At 42.0% G+C, this 25,612-nt stretch overlaps 1 protein-coding gene across 1 annotated transcript; it reads right to left on the reverse strand.

Moving 5' to 3' along the window:
* Positions 1 to 23,788: 23,788 nt before the first annotated feature.
* Positions 23,789 to 25,471, reverse strand: LOC115745809. Its single transcript, XM_030681410.2, has 2 exons — positions 25,275 to 25,471; positions 23,789 to 24,623 (listed from the first exon to the last, which is right to left on the reverse strand). The coding sequence occupies exons 1-2, from the start codon at positions 25,452 to 25,454 to the stop codon at positions 24,030 to 24,032; spliced, it is 774 nt and encodes a 257-aa protein (XP_030537270.2). The 5' UTR covers positions 25,455 to 25,471; the 3' UTR covers positions 23,789 to 24,029.
* Positions 25,472 to 25,612: the final 141 nt, after the last annotated feature.

Consider the following 25,612-nt stretch of genomic DNA (forward strand, 5'->3'; position numbering starts at 1 on the left):
CTCCAGATACGTCCTAGGCGAGCAATTTCCAACAAATCATCCGACAATAAAAAATTCCACAAATAAATTCCCGAAAATTCTGTTCTTTCTCCAAAAATTCCCACACCTTCTCAAATATTCTACGTTACTCCCGTTTCGGCATTCCATGCCTCAGTTTGACAATAAAATATTTCACATGGTCCAGGGCCCGCGTTTAACTCATTAGGCCATAATATAAATATTCACATTGATCCAAAGCCCGCGTTTAACGCATCGAGCTGTCATAGAAAATTCCACGTTGGTCCGGAGCCCGCGTTTAATGCATTAGGCTATAGTATAACTGGACAGACCCGCGTAATAACGCATCAGGTCATTGTAACCCACGTAATAACGTATTAGGTTAAATATCCCGCGTTTAACGCCTCGGGATAATATAATATACCGAACCCCACGTTTAACGTCTCGGGGTATAATAATAACAGAGCCCGCGTCATAATGCCTCGGGAAAAATATGGTCTTATAACATACAAACCCTGCGTCATTACACCTCAAGGGAAAAATTCCACATTCCTCTCAAATAATCCTCATAAAGACCATATACCACAACAATTCTTCGATCGCTCGTCCGATACCACACGATCTCTTAATTTCTTCCGATCGATTAATCTTCGCCATGTGACCTTGCTAAATTTCCTAATTAGAAGATCGAGCTTATCCGGTCTCACCAATTTTTCTCCAACAAAAGATCGGGACCATGCGATCTCTCCAATTTTCATCAATTGCCCAATCGAGACCGCTCGATTAAATTGTACTAGGCCGACACTCGATCGAAACCACGTGATTCGCTCACGTTAGAGAATTAACAAATCGGGACCCCCCGATTAAATCACGCTCAAGCCGTTGGCCAATCGGGCTGCACGATTAATTGTTATCGCTACAAAAATTAATCTACGCCACACGATCGAAATAATACCAACGTAGCAATTAATACGTACCGTACAATTTAATTTTACCAATGTGGAAATTTATCGGGGCCGAACAATTTAAATATTCTAACGTGCAATTAATTCACTAGTATAGTACTAAACTATGATAAGAACACATTTAATCAATTCCATGGCATAACAACATAATGTCACATAAAAGTAACTATAGTTAAAATATAATCTAACCATGGTTCAAAAATTAACTAGAGTTAATAACTAACCTAACCATGGTTAAATAATTGCATAAAGTAACTAGAGTTAGCAAAAGTAATCATGGTCCAACTTTGACCATGTAAATATCTTCTTGAATTCACTATTCACTTCAAGAACATGATTTCTCTCTCTTCACTCCCTCCATTTTCGGCCACCACCATTTTCTTGAGCAAAACCAACCAATTTTTCTTCAAAACTACATAATCTATGGTCTATTAGCACCCTAGATACCTAATATAAGGTTAGGGACCAACTTACAACAATTTTTGCAAGTTTTCCGGCGGGCGAAGAAATCTTGGTTCCAATTGGCGACTCCCTTGCTCGGCTAAAAATCCACAAAACTCTGGCGGTTCAAGGTGGTTCGGGTGGTAGTTGAGCTCCGGCGATCCAAGACGAATACGGCGAAGCTTAGAAAATTTTTCGGTGAGAGAGAGTGAGAGCTATGGTGTTCGGCCAAGGGGGAGAGGATGAGGGGTAGAGAGAGAAAGTGAGGTGGAGAGAGAATGTTGTCTTGAGATTAATGAGCAAGAAGACTAAAAATTTAACAAGAAAGGGTAGGATAATTATTTGGGTGGGATATTTTAGGTCTACAAAGTCAAGAGGGATAAAAATGGAATTCCCTCCCACAAGACTAGTCAAATTTTCGGCCAAGAGAGAGGGTTAACCGAAATGCCCTTCGGTTCAAATGAAAAATTGGGTACTCCTCAAGGGCAAATGGGTAATTTCCCATTTTCAGTCCAAATTTATTTTTCCCGAACCCTTTGGGCGAACCGCGAAGAAATTTGTACACTGGATTAGCAAATGTCCAAAATTTATCTATTGAAACCCCTGAAGGTCCGATGTTAAATTCTGAAGCTCGATTCGCGATCAATCTCGATCAATAAAATTTTCAGCGTATCTCAAACTAACGGGCGGCTTTTAGGAGTTATGCGTATCAACCCGTGATAAAAATCACGTTTAAGAATTTCTCGAACCATGGCGACTTTGGTTGTCATTCAATTGTGAGGGTCAACCACTAGTCCCGAGGGACACGATTGTTAGAAAATAATTCGGGGACGTTCGGAACCCATACGAGGTCAAACGGAATCACCCGTGATCTAAGCGTAGGGTATTATCCAAATTGTTCCTTAATTATTCTAGGATCAGCCTATATTAGTCCAAAATATTCCCTCGAGAATTTTCATGGCCAAAGAGTCGGTCCAAGATCAAGTTCTTAGGTCCACGTACTTAATTTTCCTAGCTAGCCATTCCCATTTGGTTAGTCTGTTTGAGAGGGATCAATTCCGAGTGAGATTAGACTGAAATACATCGATGAGACTTTTCATTTATTCAAGGCTTCAAAATGAGTCGGATTACGGGATGTCACACCAACAGCACCGTCCCGCTACTCAATCCGTGGTTGATTATGTTCGCAGAGAGGAGGAAGATCGGATCTTTCAACTTTTGGCTAGCTTTCGGCTAGAATATGATGATCTCAAATGGCAGATCCTAATGAGACATCACTTACCATCTCCCAACGAAGTCCGTGCCACGATTCGGGGAGAGGAAACTCAACGTCGAGTCATGATCTAGCACCGACAAACCTAAAAGGAACTGCTGAAATCTTGGCGCACAATGTCGTAGCCAACAACCCAGCGGAGGCTGTCGGCAGATTTGACAAGGGAAAGACAAAGAAAACCGATCGTTTCCGTTGCGAACACCGTGATCGTGATGGTCACACCAAGGATCGTTGCTGGATTCTTCATCCTCATTTACGAGCTGGTAAAGAGAAGGGGCCAGAAGCAAAATTTGTTGCTCAAAATGATCCAAATAACCCGATGGAATTCCATGCCAAACTTGAGAATCATGGGAATCAATTTCAGTTACTTTTGCAGAGCCAAGGATCCAACATTAGGACAATTGGATCAACCGGCTCATCTGCTGAATCAAGCCACAAGGTAAAAACTTCTGGTGAGGTGTTCTTGGCTCGGTTCAAAAGTCAATTTGTTGTAGACTCGGGTGCCTATGACCATATGTTTAATTCTGATAAAATGATGGTTAAAATATTCTCCAATGATTCCTCTCCTATTCTTGTTGCTAACGAAGCATAGGTTCCGACGGAAGGAACAGGAAAATTCAAGATGTTGTCTAAGAGTTCTAATGCATTGATCGTACTTGATTTGTCTTCAAATCTATTGTCTGTTAGTAAGTGTACAAAAGAATGGAATTGCAATGTCATTTTTTCTGCTTCAAAGGTAATATTTCAGGATTGCATCACCAAGAGGACGATTGGTGAAGGGAGGCTGCAGAATGGACTCTATGTCATAGATCAATACCAAAGGCATTGAGTGCAATCCATAATGCCAAGAAGACATTAGAACTATGGCATAGATGCATGGGTCATCCATCTAATCAGATTTTACGCATTCTTGATAAATCTTTATCTCATGATTTTAGTTCGTGTGATTGTTGTCATTTCGCAAAACAACATAGACTTCCTTTTCCTAAGAGTACACATTTCTCCTCGTAATTATTTGATTTAATTCATTCTGATGTCGGGAGTGCTCCCATTGAGTCTCGAGATGGCTATAGATATTTCGTCTCCTTTATTGATGATAAGTCTCGCACTACATGGTTGTATCTACTCAAAACCAAAAGTGAGGTTCTTATTATTTTTCAGGAATTTTGTGCTATGATACAAAATCGGTTTAAGACAAACATAAAAGTGCTGCGCACGGATAATGGGACAGAATACACCAATCAAGCGTTTCAAGCGTATTTGCATAAATTGGGTATTATCCATTAGACTTCATGTGTCGGGACGCCCCAACGGAATGGCACAGCGGGGAGGAAAAATCGTCATCTTCTAGAAGTTACTCGAGCCTTACTTTTTTCGGGGAATATACCGAAAACATATTGGAGTGACTTTGTTCTCACCGGTTGCTATATTATTAATCGAATCCCTAGTTGAGTGCTTGATTACAAGATTCCGATATAAATTTTCTATAGAAGGAAGTTTAATATCTCACATTTGAGGGTTTTTGGCAGTGTATGCTATGTTCACTCGAATAATGGCAAACTCGACCCTCGTGCTCAGAAGTGTGTATTTTTGGGCTATTCTTCAGCTAAAAAAGGATACAAGTGTGACGAGCCCACCACAAAGCGCCTCTATATATCCCGTGATGTTTACTTTGATGAGACTAATATGTATTATTCTGATAGGAATCAACTTCAGGGGCAGTACATTGAACTCTCAACAGATTATGGAGAAGTTGCTCCTGTCCCTATTGGCGCTTCACCTATGGTATCCACGAATGTACCCAATTCATAAACAACCGTTAGAGGACAATCAAAACATGACACCGAGCTCCAGCAAAATCTAGAGCCAATTGATAAAACTCACTTTGGGGAAGAAATCATGACGGAAGAATTACCTGGAGCATCTTCACCACCGGTTCGTCAATCTGCAAGGATTTCTAAGCCCTCTACTAGACTTAGAGATTTTACTACATATCATACGGATCTGTATCCCATCCAAGACTGTGTCAATTATGATAAAATTTCTCATCGGTTTTGGAGTTTCTTATCTACTCTTGAAAGTTCAAAAGAACCCAAAAGTTATGAAGAAGCCAAACTTCAATCGGTTTGGATTATTGCTATGAAGGAGGAACTTCGAGCGCTTGATAAAAATCATACTTGGGATGTGGTGCGATTACCCGATGGAAAGCGTTCTGTTGGTTGTCATTGGATTTACAAGATTAAATACAATAGTGATGGCTTAATGGAAAGGTATAAAGCTCGGCTTGTAGCTAAAGGCTATACCCGGACCTACGAAATTGACTACAAGGAGACATTTGCTCCGGTTGTGAAGATGAATACAGTTCGTGTTCTTATGTCCATTGCGATTAATCATGGGTGGTCACTTTGTCAAATGGACGTAAAAAATGCTTTTCCGCATGGAGACCTTGAAGAAGAAGTGTATATGGATCTTCCCCCCGGCCATGCTTTGCATAATGAAGAAAGGATGGTTTGTAAATTAAGGAAGTCCATCTATGGACTCAAGCGATCTCCTCGAGCATGGTTTGGCAAGCTCGGTGGTGCACTTACAAAGTTTGGATTTGTACGAAGTATAGCTGACTCATCAATGTTTACTAAATCTGATGAAGGTGGTATTGTAATACTACTCGTCTACGTTGATGATATTGTTATCACTGGAAGCAATAAATCTGGGATTGTTGCTCTCAAACAGTATCTTCGCCGAGAATTTGATATCAAAGATCTCGGAAAGCTAAGGTATTTCTTAGGGATTGAAGTAGCCAGCTCTCACAAGGGTATATTTCTGTCAGAGAGAAAGTACATTTTGGACCTATTAAAGGAAATAGGGAAAATGGGGCCAAACCAGCAAATGTTCCTATGGATTACGGTAGTAAGTTTGCAAATGACTATACTCCCGTGAAAGACATAGGACCGTTTCAATGTCTCATAGGCAGGTTGATTTACTTGACTATTACTCGACTCGATATTACTTATGCGATTAGCTACATAAGTCAATTCATGCAAAATCCAACTCAAGGACATTTGGATTTGGTTGATCGATTGCTAAGATACTTGAAAGCTACACCGGGAAGGGGTATTTTTATGAAGAACAATGGGCATACAGATATTGTTGGGTATGCGGGCGCAGATTGGACGTAAAGCCCCAATGACGGGAAGTCCACTACGGGCTTCTGCACCTTCGTAGGAGGTAATATTGTTACTTGGAAAAGTAAAAAGGAAAATGTTGTTGCTCGCTCAAGTGCTGAAGTAGAATATCGAGCAATGGCTACTACTACTAGTGAGATAGTTTGGTTGCAACTTCTTCTACGGGAATTGGGATGCAAACCAAGAACGTCACCTACGAGGTTGTTTTGCGATAATCAAGCTGCGGCTCATATCGCCTCAAATCCCGTGTTCCATGAAAGAACAAAGCACATTGAGGTGGACTGCCATTTTGTACCGGAAAAAGTTCAAGATAACACTATTGAAACTCTCTATGTTCGAAGCGAAGACCGGTTGGCCGATGTTTTTACCAAAGCCCTTGCTAAAGGACCGTTTCAAGACATGGTGAACAAGTTGACCTCTGATAATATCTTCGATACAACTTGAGGGGGAGTATTGACCAAATCAAAAGGATCCTCCTAGTTTGGTAGTAGAAGATTATAGGAGATTTTCCTGATTTGATTGTTATGGTTGTTACTTTGTATATTTCTTGAATATTCGGGAATTAATTATGAACCTCTATCAATAAAAGGGCAGTCCCTCTCTCAAAGAACGACATAACTTTGAGAGAGGATTCCTGAGGACGTAGGCTTGCTTAAGCCGAACCTCGTTAAAATTGCGTTTGAGTTCTTTTCTACCAAATTCATCAGGGAATTACACAAATTGCCTTATTTGTAAATGATTTTAGATTTAGATTTAAGTCTAGGGGTACCAAATAGTCAGTTTTGAGAAGCATTCATGTTTAAACTTGAAATCCTAAGATTTTTTTTTTGTTACCCAATAAAGGAAGTCGTAAGATTTTGAATCTTAAAATTGAGACTTTTAACACAAGATCGTCTCCATCAATGGCGGCAAATGTTCGCGGACAGGCAAAGCAGAGTGCCCCATGCTTGTTCGGATAGCTCCTCATCTTCACCGATTGCAGCTTGTTTGTTTTCCTGAGCATGTATCTTGATGAATCCACAAGGAGTACTCTGCCCCATGCATATTTTCAAACAGCTAGTACGGATTTCAGCGATTGTTTCAGATACTGTATAGAGTTTGTAGGACTCCCAGATGGAGCTGGTTACTAGAGCAGAGCATCAAATTATCATCTTTACGAGATGAGATCTATATGGGAATGAAGAATCACTCCGTCATCAAGCTTTTCATAGCGTTTGACCCCCTTTTGTATAAACATTTTAACATATTCACTTGTACAGATATAATGAAGCTGATGACGAATAGCCCTGCCAAGAATGTGGGGCTCAAAAGGTTATGGCTTGACTATTACTGGGGAGAGTCCCTCTAGTAACTTCAGTAACAATGGATAACAGAAGATACTTGGAGACGAAATGTTCTAAGATGGGGCATGTCTAAGGTGCTGAAGTCAATGGCCGCTTGAGCAATCTCATCAACAAACAGGCCAAGCCAAGCAGTAATGTTTCTTCCTTTTGTGTTATTCATGGCTTGCGAGATGTATCTCTAATTCGAGGCTTAAGTACACCCCAAGTGCCATAAATTGTGTACGGCGCTCACTTTAGTGCCAAAACTTTCAAATCGATCACTTTAGTACTAAGTTTTTGTAACTTCAATCACTTAAGTGCCAACTTCTTTTAAAAACGATCACTTTAGTGCCAAAGCTAACATGGCTTGCCGAAAATTCGACACGTGGTATTTTTTATTAATATTTGAGATGACGTGGCTCAGTGAATTTGATACTAAAGTGATTGTTTTTAAAAGAAATTGGCACTTAAGTGATCGAAGTTACAAAAACTTAGCACTAAAGTGATCGTTTTGAAAGTTTTGGCACTGAAGTGATCGAAGTTACAAAAACTTAGCACTAAAGTGATCGATTTGAAAGTTTTGATACTAAAGTGAGCGCCGTACACAACTTAGGGCACTTGGGGTGTACTTAAGCCCTAATTCGACTTTGCTTGGAATCTATGTATATTGACCTCCAAAGACCATTGCATATTTCAACATAACAGAGTTAGTGCAGGACATTCTTTCTTTACTTTTTGTGTAACCATCTCAAGGGCGAAGGAAATTACTTCCAGAAATATTTGGCGTGAGATAAGGATTGCTTATGACCTTTTATTTTATCGATCCCATGTTGCGGATGAGTTCGATTTATACTTTGTCGAATAAAGATGCAAACATGCAGAGAGTTTGGAATTTCAAAAAATGCAATTCCCCTGTTTAATTTTCACTAGTCTTTAAAAAACATCAGGAAATACATCACCATTCAATTAGTTGCAGTAGAAAATTTTGCTTTGTTTGATTTGATTCACGAAAAAAACATAGCAAACCATAATTTTTTTTGTAGGCATAAAGTTTAAGCCTAATTCTTAACATTCCTTCTGAAAAGGGAGACTTTCCGTTCAATATTATCAATTCTAAAAAAGCTCGAACATGTAGACATCCTCCTTTCTTTAGAGAAGTTCCCGAGCCATGTTGTGTGTAGTGCAGGAGCTTCGGTGGTCATGACTCGTCCGAACATTTAGGAGTTGCGGCTTGCATGCTTCCACTTCTGCAGAGTTGATTTTTGATCAGCAAATGATCTATGAGTAAGAACACAAAAGATATGATAACGAACACAAGCACCGTTGACCAAATTTTGCACATGACTAGTATTATCTCAGGATCTCTTCTTACCAAATTTTGTTTCAATTTATTATGTGACCGGTTGACTACTGTAAAGAAAGGATTCTGCAGCTTGGACTTGTTGGCTGCTTCGAGAGATGCAGTTGCCCGAGAACATTGACAAGTAGAACTACGGGAAGACAGCATGCCGGGCCTCACCTCGCATTTGGAATTTTTAAGTCCTACTTGAATTAGTCAGGCAGATAGCAATAGCATCAGAAAAAGGGATACGGAAGTGTATGCATTACTTATAGGCTAAGATTCGCAGACCTTCCGAATCTTGTTGCTGAAGCTCTCTGCTCCTTCATCGGTTTGGGTAGTCTACTAGTTGATCGAAATTGTATCGAGAATAATGTTAGAGGTACTGAGACTGAAATTGATAGAATTAATTCGCAAAGCGATGTGCAAAGTAGGTAATGAACTTTTCTCAACAAATTGATGGGGGTCTGGGCAGACTATGCCGTAAGGCCAAACTCCACCTCTAGCTGTTAGAGATAATTTTATTTCCTTTGTTGAGCCCAGATTAGCATTTAACTTGTAGTATTGCTGGGAGAGCCTCACAAGCAATTCCTGTAACTAAGAATTGAAAGTTAAACATTGGGTACCTGCTACAAACTAAACCTCTTTAGCCTTTAGAAATTCCTTATCCATGAGTCCTGCACTCTTAAGGCGATTAATTCTAAGTTTTTTTAGCTAAGACTTATGTAAGATTCATGATTATTTTGTTCAATTTCATTCAGATTTTTCTAAGTTTAAAAGGTGAATGACTAGTCCTCTTATGGAACTTCCTCCTTCAATGTCGATGTTGGCTTTTAATATTTGTCCTTGATTTTTTCAGCAACTGATCAATAGATTTTAATCTGAATCTACTTGTGTATTGATCAGTATAGACCAATACCTACTAGAAAATTGAAGCGTGCGACATTATCAAATCTCATTGAGTGGTCATCGAAAAGGACTTGACTACATCCGATTCAAATAGTTTATGACTTAATGGCATATTTTCAAATTTTATAGCTTGATCATACATTAAGCAAAACATTTTTTTTGTTTTGTTTTTTTTTATGGGAGGGTTATGAAGAGGCTATTGTGACATCCTGTAATCCGGCTCGTTTTGAAGCCTTGAATAAATGAAAAGTCTCGTTGATGTATTTCAGTTTAATCTCACTCAAGAATGGTCCATCTTGAGCAGACTAACCAAATGGGCATGGCTAACTAGGAAAAATCAAGTACGTGGACCTAAAAACTTGGTCATGGACTAACTCTTTGGCCATGAAAATTGTCGAGGGAATATTTTGGACCAATATAGGCCGATCCTAGAATAATTAAGGAACGATTTGGATAATACCCTACGCTTGGATCGCGGGTGATTCCATTTGACCTCGTATGGGTTCCGAACGTCCCGGAATTATTTTCTAACGATCGTGTCCATCGGGACTAGTGATTGACCCTTGCAATTGAATGATAACCAAGGTCGCCGGGGCTCGAGTAATTCTTAAACGTGATTTTAATCACGGGTCGATACGCGTAACTCCTAAAAGCCGCCCATTAGTTTGAGATACGCTGAAAATTCTATTGGTCGAGATTGATACGAATCGAGCTTCAGAACTTGACGTCGGACCTTCGGGGGTTTCAATAAATAAAAATTTTGGACGTTTCCATATCCCGTGTGCAATTCCTTCGCGGTTCGCCCCAAAGAGGTTCAGAAAAAGTAGATTTGGACTGGATATGGGAAAGGACCCATTTGCCCTCGAAAAATATCCCATTTTTCACTTGGAACGAAGGGTATTTTGGTCATTTTCCCCTTTAACCGAGTTTGACTAGTCATTGTGGGGAGAAAATTATTTTTTTTCCCTCTTGACTTGGTGGACCCAATTAATTATTCTTAACCTATATTATTAATTATTTTGTCCCTCTCCTTCTTCATTATCCAAGAACACACACACTCTCTCTAGCTCATTTTTCTCTCTCTCTCCCTCACTTGGCCGAATTCACTCTCTCTCACCCTCCATTGCCAAAAATTCTTCAAGCTTTAACCGGAGTCGCTTTGGGTCGCTTGGAGTTGCTAGATCGTCAACGAGTTGCCGGCCATGCAAGGACCGCCGGAAGCGCCGCTTGATTCAAGCTTTTCCTCAACCGTTCAACGGAGGTTTTTGCGAGTTTTTTTGAGGTAGGATTATTTCTAAACCTAAATTAGGTGATTAGGTTGCTAAAAGACCAAGGATTTGTGAAATTTTGATGAAGAAATTGATAGATTTGAGGTGGAAATGGTGCTGGCTGAAATTTGCAGAAATGGAGGAGAGAGAAGCTTGTTCTTGAGATGAATAGTAATTGCAAGAAGATAATTGTTTGGTCAAAGTTTGACCATGGTCACTTTACTAACTCTAGTTACTTTATGTCCAACTATAGTTACTTTATGCTATTGTTTAGTCATGGTTAGGTTAGATATTGACTCTAGTTAATTTTTGAACCATGGTTAGTTTATATATTAACTAGGGTTACTTTTATGTGACATAAAGTTATTATGCCATGGTACTAATTAAATGTGGCATTAGTACTATAGTTTGGTACTATAGTAGAATTATTTGCACGTTAGAAAATTATTATTGTTTGGCCCTGATAAATTTCCACGTTAGTATAATTTTAATTGCACGTTATTCATATATTGCTACGTTAGTATAATATGGTCGCATGGCGTGGATTGGATACTATGGTAGTATTAATTGATCGGGTATCTGGATTAGCGTGAATTAATCGGGTGATCCAGAATTATTAATTCTCTAACGTGAGTGAATCACGTGGTCCCGAACTATTCCGAGAAAGTATGAGGGTCGTATTCAATCAAGTCGTGCGAGGCCAAAGTGAGCCGTATTCGTCTGATTGTCCGAGACCGAGAAAGTATGAAAGTTGTGTTCAATTAAGTCGTCCGAGACCAAAGTGAGTCATGTTCAACTAATTGTCCGAGACTTGATCCAGTCGTGTTCCTATGTGTCCGAGACCGAGATTTGTGGGTCGTATTTCTGCGTGTCCGAGACCCCGGTGTATATATAGAGCCGTGTTCCATAAAGGTCCGAGGCTCAGTGTTATGAACTTATTTGATGGCAGTGGAGTAACATGGAATATTCTAGAGTAACGTGGAATATTCTGGAGTAGCGTGGATATTTTCGGAGTAACGTGGAAATTTTCGGAGTAATGTGGATATTTATAGTAGGCCCGATGAGTTAAACACGGGTCCCGGAGCACGTAGAATATTTTATTGTCAAACCGAGGCGTGGAACGCCGAAACGGGAGTAACGTAGAATATTCGAGAAGGTGTGAGAATTTTTGGAGAAAGAATGGAATTTTCTGGAATTTAATTGTGGAATTTTTGGGTAAGAAAGAAAGAGTTGTTGGAAATTGTTGCTCGCCTAGATTGTGTCCGGAGGCACTAGCGGCCCGATCTAGGGTTAGAGATTTTCCTACCGAGATTTTATCTTACCCCGTCATGGGTTCGTTGTTTTTCGGGCCCTCCGCCTCAGCCATGAATGACCCGCCTCAAAGGTTCGGGATCCCACGGGACATGGAAACCGTGGTGACGGAGTACCCAAGAAGAGAGGACAAGGTGTACTTTAGGCACGTGACTACGATATTGGTGGATACCGGAGAGCCTTTTTGGAAGACTCATACATACGTGGCATGGATGTACCGCCACGGGGATTTGCTAGTGGGACCATTGACAGGCTTTGACATCCCCTATGACGGTGTTGGGGAGTGGAACCCTACTAGTACTCCCCCTCTAGACGGTATAGTGGTGTTGACACCTAAATTTTGACTTTTCCTTTTCAATCATTCTCTGCATAAAAAAAAATAGAACTAACTTTAGTTCTAAACAAAAATAACAAAATCATTTTTATTTTTGTCATTCATCCATTCATTTGCATCGGCAGTGTGAGGAATTGAGCTTAATTTGACAAGCGACTGGATCCGAACTTGTATGGAAAATTCTACCGAGGCATGGTGAAGTGTCCTGAAAATTCGAGAAGGCTTGGACTTATTTTCAAATTTAATCCAACCTATTCTTGCTCATTTAAATGTTTGAGGTTTTTAATTAATCATTCATTTAATTAATTAAATTCCAATTCGAGCTCAAATTTGCGCGCTAAGCCCACATCACATGTGGGATTCGGCTGGCCCTATGCATGTCTATTATGGAAAAAAATTTCAGTCTTATTTTAACGCAAATAAGGCCCCCTAAGACTTAATTAAAATCGGATTTTTGTTTAGGGGTCTATTTTGCGATAATTACAAAATTTAGGCCCAAGCTTGCAAAGTTTATGTCTATATAAACTAGCTTATGTCTAGGTTTTCGAGGAGGGGAGACATAATTCACATTCGGCAGAATTTGAGAGGAGGTTTCATCCAAAGAGTGGAGGAAGAGAAATCGTGGGGGCTGCATTCTTCAAAGATGGCGTCGCGACCAATGAAGGGAAAACGGGAATGAAAAGGGGGTGCTCTCATGTTTGATTTCGTCTCTCTGTTAGTTTAGTTTCATGTCCATTAAATCGTACTGACAATCATGATTTGCGTTTCATCTTGCATGCCCTCATGGAACACACAATCACGGTTGGCGACAAAAATATGGTCACTCATGGCACTTTGAGGGGGGGCAAATTTCATTCTCAGAACTAACGGCACAAAAGTGCAGCGAATTCCCATCGACGAACCAAGTGCAAGCGGTGTCTTTGTCGCCTAGCCGCGAATTCCAGTGGCTTTCCAACTCAGCAGCCCCAACGTACAAGATCTCCCTTTGCTGGGGGGGTCCATTCTTCTATGGTTTCATGCACTAATCAATCCCAATTAAAGAGATGGCAAGCGATTGTTATCGAGTTTTATGGTTTGGTCAAAGTGGAACTCAAGTTGTTCGTAGAAGCTTTTGGTCTTGATCTACGCGGTACACTTGTTCATTGTGTTTGCCGCAGTTGCTATTTCTTTCTTTGCAGGTTATGGTGAGAAATCCCTTTTGATTTGCTGGCCACTGCCGGACACGCACGGGTTTACATCGACACTATCAATAATCATTGAGGTAGCCGTTCGCTGGTGACCCTCGCTTCGTTAGCCACAAGACTGACATCCCTGGTCGACGTCATCCTGTTGTTGCTGCGAGCCTGAGTCCAATTGCTCTTGGGCATCCATGATCACCGAGTCTCCACCGCAAGCAATTCTCGATCAAGAGCCACCCGAACCGGTCGTCAACCCACAAGTTGTTCGTGATCTTCACGTGTAAGCCTCACCGTTTTAGACTGTGGAGTGTGATCTTGACCATCAAGTTACACAAATTCAAATTAGGAAAGCTATATTCAGTAGGTATATTCTCTTATATCCAAAATATTATCTTGCTTAGCTTGAATATTTGAATATATTTATCGTATCGCATCAAAGTGGATATCTTTTCAAAATACAGGTTGATTAGGAAAATTTCCTTTCCTAATCCGCAACTTGTCATATGATCGAGAAAGTCCATCTTTGGGATTATTGATGGAATACTCGATTAGGCAAGGATTTGGGTTCAATCGTTAATCGTAGGATTACGAATTAAAGATTGACTCAAATATTCGCGAAATATTCCAAAACTTGATTGATATATCCACTTTCTTGTTTGACATTGATTGACATATTCACTTTCCTCATTTGATTTGAATTGCTTGATTGTCATATTTTTTTAGAATATACCCCTCGCATGATGTGATCTTAAAAATTCTAAAAAAATTGCATTCATTCACTTTGCATATCTGAAAATTGCATCTTTTAAAAAATAACATCATGTAGATATTGCATATCTAATTTTTTATTTAGGTTAGATTGCATACTAGAATAGAAATTGCATGTTTAAATAGAATTTTATGCATAAAATAATCTATCTTAATATAGTAGGGTTTAGGTCAATTTGAACTCTAAAATATGCAAGATAAATATTGTTTTGGCATAGTTCTATTTAGGAAATTAATTGTAACGGCCTTGGGCCCCACGCGCTTCCGCCGCGCCACTCTGCAAGATATTGTCCGCTTTGGACACACAATCCTCACGGTTTTGTTCCTCCGAGCGTCGCCCATACAACGCCCGGAAAACGCGTCTTGCAAGTCTAAGGGAACCCAAGCCTTATAAACAAGCCCAAGACTCCCCTCCTAAGCAATGTGGGACAAGGGGATGTCACATAATCCCCCCTTAGCGGCACGGCGTCCCCACTGTGCCCTCAACGGCACCAGGGAGCGCCCACCGTGGTCCACACATGCTGTCGGAAGTCGGCTCTGATACTAACCGTAACGGCCTTGGGCCCCACGCGCTTCCACCGCGCCACTCTGCAAGATATTGTCCGCTTTGGACACACAGTCCTCACGATTTTGTTCCTCCGAGCGTCGCCCATACAACGCCCGGAAAACGCGTCTTGCAAGTCTAAGGGAACCCAAGCCTTATAAACAAGCCCAAGACTCCCCTCCTAAGCAATGTGGGACAAGGGGATGTCACATTAATTCATCCGAAAATAAAAAAAAAATCATTCATCCTTGCCACGTCATCCATGCCACGTCATCTATGCCACGTCATACATTCCATGTCATCCGTGCCACGTCATCTTTGGCACGTCATTATTTCTTGTCATGTCATATTAGGTTGCATTTTAGCTTATATTGCGTATTAGAATTTGCATGTCTAGGTTTTAATTAATTTACATGTCACGTAGTTAATCTAATTAAACCATGGTCTCACTTGCATATTAATTTAATGTGCATGTCATCTTGTTTAGTCTTGCTTTTAATTCATAACATTGCATTGCATATAGTATAGTTTTTCATGCATTCATAAAAAAAATAAAAAATAAAAGAACTATCTTGCGTGGCGCATGCTCCCTTGATTATATTGATTTCTGGATGTTCATTAATTGATTGCACGCCCGCATGATAACCTTTGTTAGTGATTTAGGTTAAAATCAATTAATGTTGCCTTCTCAAATGATTTTTCATGAAATAAAATGGTACCGAAAGGGCGTTAGAGTAATCTGGCGTAATCAAGTCCCCGAACTCTTAATCTACGGTTCGTAGGAATAAAATAGTTCTCCCGCTATTTTATTTAGATTTCTAATCGACCGGAGATTAAGAGTTCGGGGACTTGATTAGTGGCGGCTCCAAAATTAAAATACATTGCATGTTAATCAATTGAACCTTAAGTTACGATTTGGTATGGACTTGGGAGAGTCCGAGTTAGGTTAGTTAAATAATTAACCTGATAATCCATTAGCCCGAAATTTTTTTAGAACTTTTAGGTCGCGACAAGTGGTTCACCCGGACGCCGGTCCCGATGACATGGAGCCTAGCCCGGAGGTCGTGACGCCTGAAGAGGATGGGGACGTTGTGGAGCCTTCCGATGCGGAGCAGCCTCCATAATAGGATGAGGCTTAGGATAGTCGGCCTCTCGGTAGTTGTGGAGTGTTGTATTTTGGTTGTGTAGCGGGCTTCGACCACGTGCCTTTTTGTTATAGGTGGTCACGGGCTTGTAAAGTGGCCCCCGAAGCCCTAGATATGATAGTTTGTAACAACTATGTATATATGTACATATGTGTGTTTTTACCATCCCAAGTTATCGTAGTTTTGTTGGTTTTCCGTACGGAGATGTTGTTGCTTCCGCATGCGTTGTTTAATTTTGTTGGCTCGAGGATCCTGGAGAATCGTATGCAAGCGAGGCCGAGCGGGATGTCGACGGTTCGTAGGGTTCGGGTCGTGACATCCCCGTTTGGAGTGGTATCAGAGCAAGGTTAGCTCGATCCAGGTTTGGAAGAGTTGTGGAGTGATAAGGAGCGATGACTTTGGGATGGTTAGGCAGAGAGACCTTAGGTGTTTACGCGAGCTAATCGCGTTATGCGGGGCATTTGAATATGCGCATGTGATTTGCTTGATTGACTGCTGTCGTGCTGAGGCTTGATTTTGTTTGTTGAATCGTTCTTCCCGAAACGATTATTAGCTTTGAGCTAATTGCTGTGTTAAGCAGTGTGAGGCTGCTAGACCGAGTAGATGGTTTAGGTTTCTAATTCCTTGGCGGAATTATTTTGGTTCAGGTGTTGTGAAGAGAGTTGATGGAAATGGAAAATCAAGGTAGAGGTTCCAGAGGAAGTTCTAGAGGAGCATCTAGAGGAGGTTCTAGGGAAGCCTCTAGTTCAAGAACAACCGTTGGGGAAGATCCGAGAGTGGACGGAGTTCTTAGAGCACGGGAGGAGATTGGAAATCTCATGGGTAGGCAGACTCGGGAGTGAGCTGCCGCTATTGCCCAAGCCGCCGAGGCTGCTATTGCTATTCTTGCTGCTGCCCATGGGGGCAATGTTAATCGTGGAAATGACAATGGGAATAGGCAGATGCATCAGCAAGTGGAACAGTTTCTAAAGTTGAAATCGGCGAGGTTTACTGGGAAAGGTGACTCGGAAGCTGCACCTCGTTGGATAGAAGATCCGGAAAAAGCATTCGAGGTTTTGGGTTGCACGGAGGAGGAGAAAGTGACCCTGGCGGTGTATCGGCTTCGGGATATGGCCGGTGATTGGTGGAAGGCCACCGGGGGAAGAGTTTTCCCGGAGGGTACCGCCTTGAATTGGACCGTCGTCACTGAAGTCTTCAATGGGAAATATTTTTTCGAGATCGCTCGGGAGCAGAAAATGTTAGAATTTCAGCAGCTTCGCCAGAACCGGATGACGATAGATCGGTGTGAGGCTGAATTCTCGAGATTGTCGAAGTATGCACCGAGGATAGTAGAGAATCCACTGGATAGAGCGAGAAGGTTCCGAGATGGATTGAGGCCGGAGCTTCGCGATCGGTTTATCCTGCTGAACCCGAGAGATTATGACGAGTTGTATGAGCGGGGTCGGATGGTGGAGCGAGACATGAAAGAGAGGGTTGCCGCATCTGGATTGCGGTTTATGCCAGCCAAGGACAACCGCCAGTTTGGCAAGAGGCTAATGATGGGAAACCGGCGCTTCGTCCCTCCGGTCGGGAGAAATAATGGGAAGCAGGTGTATTAGTCCAATCAGAATCGCCGATTTTGTGGCGGGAGGCACGGGAATGGACCTTGCCTCGAGTAGGACGGGGCGTGCTTGAAATGTGGAAAATTTGATCATCATGTAAGGAGTTGCCCGGAGCTAGCCCCGGAACAGCGATTTCAACCCTAAAGACCTCAAGTGAGACCTCAAATAAGGGCTGCTCCATAGAATAACTAGAATAGGCCGCCGGCGTAAGGGAGAGTGTATACGGTAGTGCGCAATGAGGCGGAGAATGCGCCCGGCGTGATCACTGGTACGATCTCCTTATGTGATCATGCTGCATATGCTTTATTTGATTCTAGAGCATCCCATTCATTTGTATCTGCTCAATTTGTGGAGTTAGCTGGGATTGAGTTAAAATCGCTAGAAGTAATGTTGCACGTAACTACTCCCTTAAAGGATAAAGTATTGGTTACCTTAGGGTATACTGGGTGTAAGATAGTCATTGGCGGTAGAGAAAAATTAATAGACCTAGCAGTTTTGACTATGCATGATTATGACGTAATAAATGGAATGGATTGGCCGGGAAAGCAAAGAGCTGTTTTTGATCGTAGTAGCGGGGTGATCCAATTCAATCCGATTGGTCATCCTAGATTTGAGTTTGTGGGAAGTCGAGGAGGAATCTCAATTCCTCGATCTCGTCCACCGGAAGTGACTAAGTTGTTAAATGAAGGATGCCAAGGATATTTGGCTGCTGTGGTGGATTCGTCGATTGAAGGACCGAGGCTAGAGGATATAGCCGTGGTGCGCGATTATCCCGATGTCTTTCCTCAAGAATTGCCGGGATTGCCACCTGAAAGAGAAGTGGAATTTGTGATTGAGTTAGCACCTGGAACAGAACCGATTTCCAAGGCGCCCTACAGAATGTCCCTCTCAGAGTTGCGGGAATTAAAGGTTCGGATGCAAGAATTGATGGATAAAGGATTTATCCGCCTTGCCGCATTGCCTTGGGGAGCACCAGTATTGTTTGTAAGGAAAAAGGACGGGTCATTACGATTATACATTGACTACCGGCAGTTGAATCAAGTGACCATTAAGAACAAGTATCCATTGCTAAGATTAAATGACTTGTTCGATCAATTGCAAGGGGCTGCGGTGTTTTCTAAGCTTGACTTGAGAACGGGCTACCACCGGTTGAGGATCAAGAAAGAGGACATTCCGAAGATTGCTTTTCGTACTAGATATGGGCATTATGAGTTCACGGTCATGCCTTTTGGATTGACCAATGCCCCAGCTGCCTTTATGGATGTGATGCATCGGGTGTTCAGAGAATTCTTGGATCGGTTTCTCATCGTGTTTATCGATGATATTTTGGTGTACTCGACGAGTTTGGAGGAACATGAACATCATCTGAGCATCATTCTACGGACCTTAAGAGAACACGCTCTTTATGCCAAATTTAGCAAGTGTGAATTTTGGCTCGATCGGGTAGCATTTCTTGGACACATCGTCTCGGGTAATGGAATCTCGGTAGATCCGACGAAAATTGAGACTGTGGTGAATTGGCCAAGACCAACGTCCGTCATGGAGGTTCGAAGTTTTCTAGGCTTGGCGGGGTATTATCGCCGATTCGTGGAAAAGTTTTCTTCGATAGCTATTCCGCCGACGTAGCTAACGAAGAAGGAAACTCGTTTCGAATGGACAGATAAGTGTGAGAGGAGTTTTCAAGAACTGAAGCATAGGTTGACGACGGCACCGGTTCTAACGATACCATCGGGTCCTGGAGGATTTGAAATTTATAGCGATGCTTCGCTAAAGGGACTTGGATGTGTATTAATGCAACATGGCGGGGTGGTCGCGTATGCGTCGCGACGATTGAGGCCTCATGACCAGAACTATCCAACGCATGATCCGGAACTTGCGGCAATTATTTTTGCGCTGAAGATTTGGAGGCATTATACGTGGGGAGAAAAGTTTCAGATTTACACGGATCATCAGAGTTTAAAGTATTTATTCTCCCGAAAAGAGCTGAATATGAGGCGGCGCCGTTGGATGGAGTTATTGAAGGACTATGATTGTGATATTTTATATCACCCGGGGAAAGCTAATAAAGTAGTGGATGCTCCGAGTCGGAAGTCGAGCATGGCGCATTTATTGGTTAAAGAGTGGACTTTATTGGAGGAGTTGAGAGATTCGGAGTTTAAGTTGGAAGTTTGCAATCTCTCAAGTCTATTGGCAACTCCGAGAATTGAACCAGAGATTCAAGCGAGGATAAAGGCGTTGCAATTAGTGGATCCTGGTATTCATAAAATTTTAGAGATGGATGCCACCAACGGGAAACCCGAGTTTCAAGTGGCCGAGGATAGAATCTTGAAATTCCGTGGACGTCTATGTGTCCCTAACGATGAGGAGCTCAAGAAAAAGATTTTGTCAGAAGCTCATCGGAGTAGTTATAGTGTGCATCCGGGCAGCACGAAAATGTATCAGAATCTGCGCCAACATTACGGGTGGAATGGAATGAAAGTGGACGTGGCCAAGCATGTGGCTAAGTATTTGACATGCCAGCAAGTAAAAGCACAACATTGCAAGCCTGGAGGTTTGCTTCGACCATTGGAGATTCCCGAGTGGAAATGGGAACATGTTACCGTGGACTTTGTCATGGGATTACCGAGGAGCCAGAGAGGGCACCATTCAATTTGGGTAGTTGTGGACGGATTGTCTAAGTTCGCAAATTTTCTGGCAGTGTGAAAGGATTTTGCAATGGAAAAGTATGCTGAGTTGTATATGCACCAGATAGTTCGGTTGCATGGAGTGCCAAGAACAATTACGTCGAATAGAGATCCTAAGATTACCGCGACTTTCTGGAAAAGTCTTGAGAATGGCATGGGAACTCAAGTGCGATTTAGCACCGCCTATCACCCTTAGACAGACGGACGATCGTAAAGAACAATTCAGACTCTTGAAGATATGTTGAGAGCATGCGTGATAGATTTTAAAGGGGGCTGGGAGGAACAGTTGCATTTAGTAGAATTTGCCTACAACAATAGCTTCCAGCAAAGTATCGGAATGGCACCATTTGAAGCGTTGCACGGCAGAGCTTGTAGAACTCCAGTATGTTGGGATGAAGTTGGCGAGAGAAGCACAACGGGACTAGAGCTGGTTCAGCAATCCGTCGAGGCAGTGAAAGTGATCAGAGAAAGGCTAAAGACTGCCTAGAGTTGTCAGAAGAGTTATGCGGATAGACGACGTAGACCGTTGGAATTCCAGGTGGGAGATCATGTCTTCCTTAAGGTGTCACCGATGCGAGGCTTATCTCGGTTCGGGAAGAAAGGAAAATTAAGTCCGAGGTACGTAGGTCCATTTGACATCCTGCAGCGGATTGGGACGTTAGCTTATCGACTTGCCTTGCCACCGAATTTGTCTCAAGTCCATAACGTTTTCCACGTGTCTATGTTGAGGAAGTACGAGCCGGACCCAACTCATATACTAGATCATGAAGTTGTGGAAGTTGATGAAAGAGTATCCTACATGGAGAGGCCGGTGCGAATAGAAGACAGAAAGGAACAAGTTACGAGGAACAAGACAATTCCATTGGTGAAGCTCGTATGGGAACACCATGAAACGGAAGGGGCAACCTGGAAATATGAAGAAACGATGAGGCAACCGCACCCCCATTTGTTTGAATAGATAAGTTTGTTGTAAATTTCGAGGACGAAATTTTTGTAAGGGGGAAGAATTGTGACATCCTGTAATCCGGCTCGTTTTGAAGCCTTGAATAAATGGAAAGTCTCGTTGATGTATTTTAGTTTAATCTCACTCGGGAATGGTCCATCTTGAGCAGATTAACCAAATGGGCATGGCTAACTAGGAAAAATCAAGTACGTGGACCTAAGAACTTGGTCATGGAGTGACTCTTTGGCCATGAAAATTGTCGAGGGAATATTTTGGACCAATATAGGCCGATCCTAGAATAATTAAGGAATGATATGGATAATACCCTATACTTGGATCACGGGTGATTCCGTTTGACCTCGTATGGGTTCCGAACGTCCCTAAATTATTTTCTAACAATCGTATCCATCGGGACTAGTGATTGACCCTCGCAATTGAATGATAACCAAGGTCGCCATGGCTCGAGTAATTCTTAAACGTGATTTTAATCACGGGTCGATACGCGTAACTCCTAAAAGCCACCCGTTAGTTTGAGATACGCTGAAAATTCTATTGATCGAGATTAATCGCGAATTGAGCTTCGGAACTTGATGTCGGACCTTCAAGGGTTTCAATAAATAAAAATTTTGGACGTTTCCTCATCCTGTGTGCAATTCCTTCGCGGTTCGCCCCAAAGAGGTTCGGGAAAAGTAGATTTGGGATGGATATGGGAAAGGACCCATTTGCCCTCGAAAAATACCCCATTTTTCACTTGGAACGAAGGGTATTTTGGTCATTTTCCCCTTTGGCTGAGTTTGACTAGTCATTGTGGGGAGAAATTTTTTTTTTTCCCTCTTGACTTGGTGGACCCAATTAATTATTCTTAACCTATATTATTAATTGTTTTGGCCCTCTCCTTCTTCATTATCCAAGAACACACACTCTCTCTCTAGCTCATTTTTCTCTCTCTCTCCCTCACTTGGCCGAATCCTATGTGTCCGAGACCGAGATTTGTGGGTCGTATTTCTCTGTGTCCGAGACCCCGGTGTATATATAGAGCCGTGTTCCATAAAGGTCCGAGGCTCAGTGTTATGAACTTATTTGATGGCGGTGGAGTAACGTGGAATATTCCGGAGTAACGTGGAATATTCTGGATTAGCGTGGATATTTTCGGAGTAACGTGGAAATTTTCGGAGTAATGTGGATATTTATAGTAGGCCTGATGAGTTAAACACGGGTCCTGGAGCACGTAGAATATTTTATTGTCAAAGTGAGGCGTGTAACGCCGAAACGGGAGTAACGTAGAATATTCGAGAAGGTGTGAGAATTTTTCGAGAAAGAATGGAATTTTCTGGAATTTAATTGTGTAATTTTTGGGTAAGAATGAAAGAGTTGTTGGAAATTGTTGCTCGCCTAGATTGTGTCTGGAGGCACTAGCGGCCCGATCTAGGGTTAGAGATTTTCTTGCTGAGATTTTATCTTACCCCGTCGTGAGTTCGTTGTTTTTCGGACCCTCCGCCTCGGCCATGAATGACCCGCCTCAAAGGTTCGGGATATGGAAACCGTGGTGACGGCGTACCCAATAGCAGAGGACAAGGTGTACTTTAGGCATGTGACTACGATATTGGTGGATACCGGAGAGCCTTTTTGGAAGACTCATACGTGCGTGGCGTGGACATACCGCCACGGGGATTTGCTAGTGGGACCATTGACGGGCTTTGACATCCCCTATGACGGTGTTGGTGAGTGGGACCCTACTAGTACTCCCCCTCTAGACGGTGTAGTGGTTCACCCAGACGCTGGTCCCGATGACGTGGAGCCTAGCCCATAGGTCGTGATGCCTAAAGAGGATGGGGACGTTGTGGAGCCTAGCCCAGAGGTCGTGATGCCTAAAGAGGATGGGGACGTTGTGGAGCCTTCCGATGCAGAGCAGCCTCCACAGTAGGATGAGGCTTAGGATAGTCGGCCTCTCGGTAGTTGTGGAGTGTTGTATTTTGGTTGTGTAGCAGGCTTCGACCACGTGCCTTTTTGTTATAGGTGGTCACGGGCTTGTACAGTGGCCCCGAAGCCCTAGATATGACAGTTTGTAACAACTATGTATATATGTACATATGTGTGTTTTTACCATCCCAAGTTATTGTAGTTTTGTTGGTTTTCTGTACGGAGATGTTGTTGCTTCCGCATGCATTGTTTAATTTTGTTGGCCTGAGGATCCTGGAGAAGCGTACGCAAGCGAGACCGGGTGGGATGTCGACGGTTCGGGTCGTGACAGCTATTCTACCCTTGATTTTCAGTTCTCATCGGCAGCTCCCTCCTCTTTTTCAAAAATGTTGTTGATGAGAAAGAGGGAAATTGGAAATAGAATCATTTACCACCGTGAAAATTTCTTCATCTCAATCTCTGGATGTGCTTGAGTAACTTCCACATATGTGTGCCACTTGCAGCATCTACCCTTCCCTTTGACAGTGACTACACAAGTTTAAAAAGTAAAAAAAAATGAGTTTAGAATTTATGGTGCTTCGGGCATCGGGCAATTCGAGAAACAGAGGCAACCTAGAAAAAAAAAAGTGATGGATGAGAATGGCATTAATTGGATCTCACCATTTTTATGTGCATTTGTTTATGCTTTGTATGGTTGCATTGAGATCACCCTCCCGGTTCAAGTCCCAATTGTATCCGAACAGGCTCGCATATTGTAGTTGTGGGGTGCTCGGTGTACCCTTGGAAAAGATCTTCATTTTGGGGCACTCTTCCACTTCAATACTATACAAGGATGGAAAACTAAAGCTGCAACTTGTGGTGGAGGAGAAGCATTCTAGGCTTGGCAGATTTTGGAGTGTCAACCTTTATAGCATCCCAAAAGAGATCACTTTTTCCTCTCCTTTACCATTGCTTGTCACTACTTCTTTCATTCTTTCACATCCTATTATAGTCATATCGGTGAGATTCATCAAATTTGCGATCGCTAAAGCTGTCCCTAGATGTACCAATCCGGAGGAATTCTTCACTACTAACTCCGTCAAATTCTGGAAGAATGTCACAGCTGGAAATAATGTTGTCAAACCAGGACAATCCCAAACCTCAAATTTGTCAATGCTTTGAAGAATTTTTTTGATTAAATAGTCTTCTCTCCAGACACGCTTTAGGTTGTGTAGCTTGCTCAACTTAAGTTCCCTTAAATTTTCAAGCGCCGGATGTTTTCCCTCGTCCACAAGTCCTTCATCAAGGAATACATCTTGAAAGGAACTACGGAAAACCTCAAGGCTTTTTAGATTGTGAAATCTTTGTAGGAGAAAGCGGGAAGGAAAGATGGTCCTTTCATCATGAAAGCATGCCAATGTTAGTGCTTCTCGCTTGCCAGTGTCATTAGAAAAATTTTCACTTTTTATCATCTGAATATCTTTATCGACTAATAAAAGTCTCTCTAAGATGGGAATGTCCTGCAAATTGCAAACATAATGAGAGCAAGTTCAACAATGTTCGACAATAAATCATTGCTCTAAGAGGTAAATTAAGTCAATTTATTCCCATGGAAGGTGGCCTTTTTCTTATAGTTCATTGATCTCTAGAGCCAGCATAAAAGTATCAAGCTTCTAAAGTCGTCATACAATATACAAATTGAAATCAAATGCTCCACTATGGTCATTCTCCAACCAGGGGTGAGCACTCATATAATTAGATAGAAAGTGAAACGACATCAAAATTCATTTCACCCAAAAAAAACATCAAAAGGAAGATTGTCATCCTACTGTGATTTGAAAAGAAACTGCTAAATGTGTGTAACCGCTTCGCAATTTAGTCCACAGGAAATTGGCATCTAATCCATATAATAACCTTTAAGGTCAGTACTATTAGTTCAAGAACCATCCTGACCAAATTCATCCTTTATGAGGAATGTCTTATCTTGTCATCAAGAATATGTAGTTCCTTTGAATTTCAGGTGACTGAGATGCGCCGATAGTGCCACCAAATCATTTTGGATGTCCACAAATGAAAAGTGTACATGAGACATGACTACGCAGTGCATATGAGACATAGTGGGTGAATTAAAGAATAAAGAAGGAACAGAGGAAGAGCAGTTTTAATCATACCTTCTCAACCGAGAAGTGTTCGTCCGAAAGGTCATGTTGATTGTCTCTCCGAGCCCACTTGTTCATGGATGCCAGAAATGACAACATGTTCAGTTTGTCACAATGGGTCACTTGCAATTCCTTCAAGAATGGCCAGTTCAAAGTGAGCAAGTCGGGGTAGAAGTTCCTGAGTTGTGGCATATCGTGTAATACCGGAGAAGTCAATGCTGGGAAAAGAAATTGTGCAGCAATAGAGTGTAGACTATCATCTCCACTTGCGCTTGAGACTATTTCCTCGAGCCCACAAGACTCCACTTGAAGCTCCTCAAGTTGGGTTAGACTTGTAGCCACCCAATGTG

This window comes from Rhodamnia argentea, chromosome 5 (genome assembly GCF_020921035.1).
Source record: "Rhodamnia argentea isolate NSW1041297 chromosome 5, ASM2092103v1, whole genome shotgun sequence".
Taxonomy (NCBI): Eukaryota; Viridiplantae; Streptophyta; class Magnoliopsida; order Myrtales; family Myrtaceae; genus Rhodamnia; species Rhodamnia argentea.

Bases quoted from the DNA above. Each gene is read 5' to 3' on its own strand.
- LOC115745809 (XM_030681410.2), bottom strand. From the start codon at position 25,454: ATGCCACAACTCAGGAACTTCTACCCCGACTTGCTCACTTTGAACTGG. The intron at 24,624-25,274 runs GTATGATTAAAA...TGCAATTTGCAG, and splicing joins AACACTTCTCGGTTGAGAAG to GACATTCCCATCTTAGAGAG.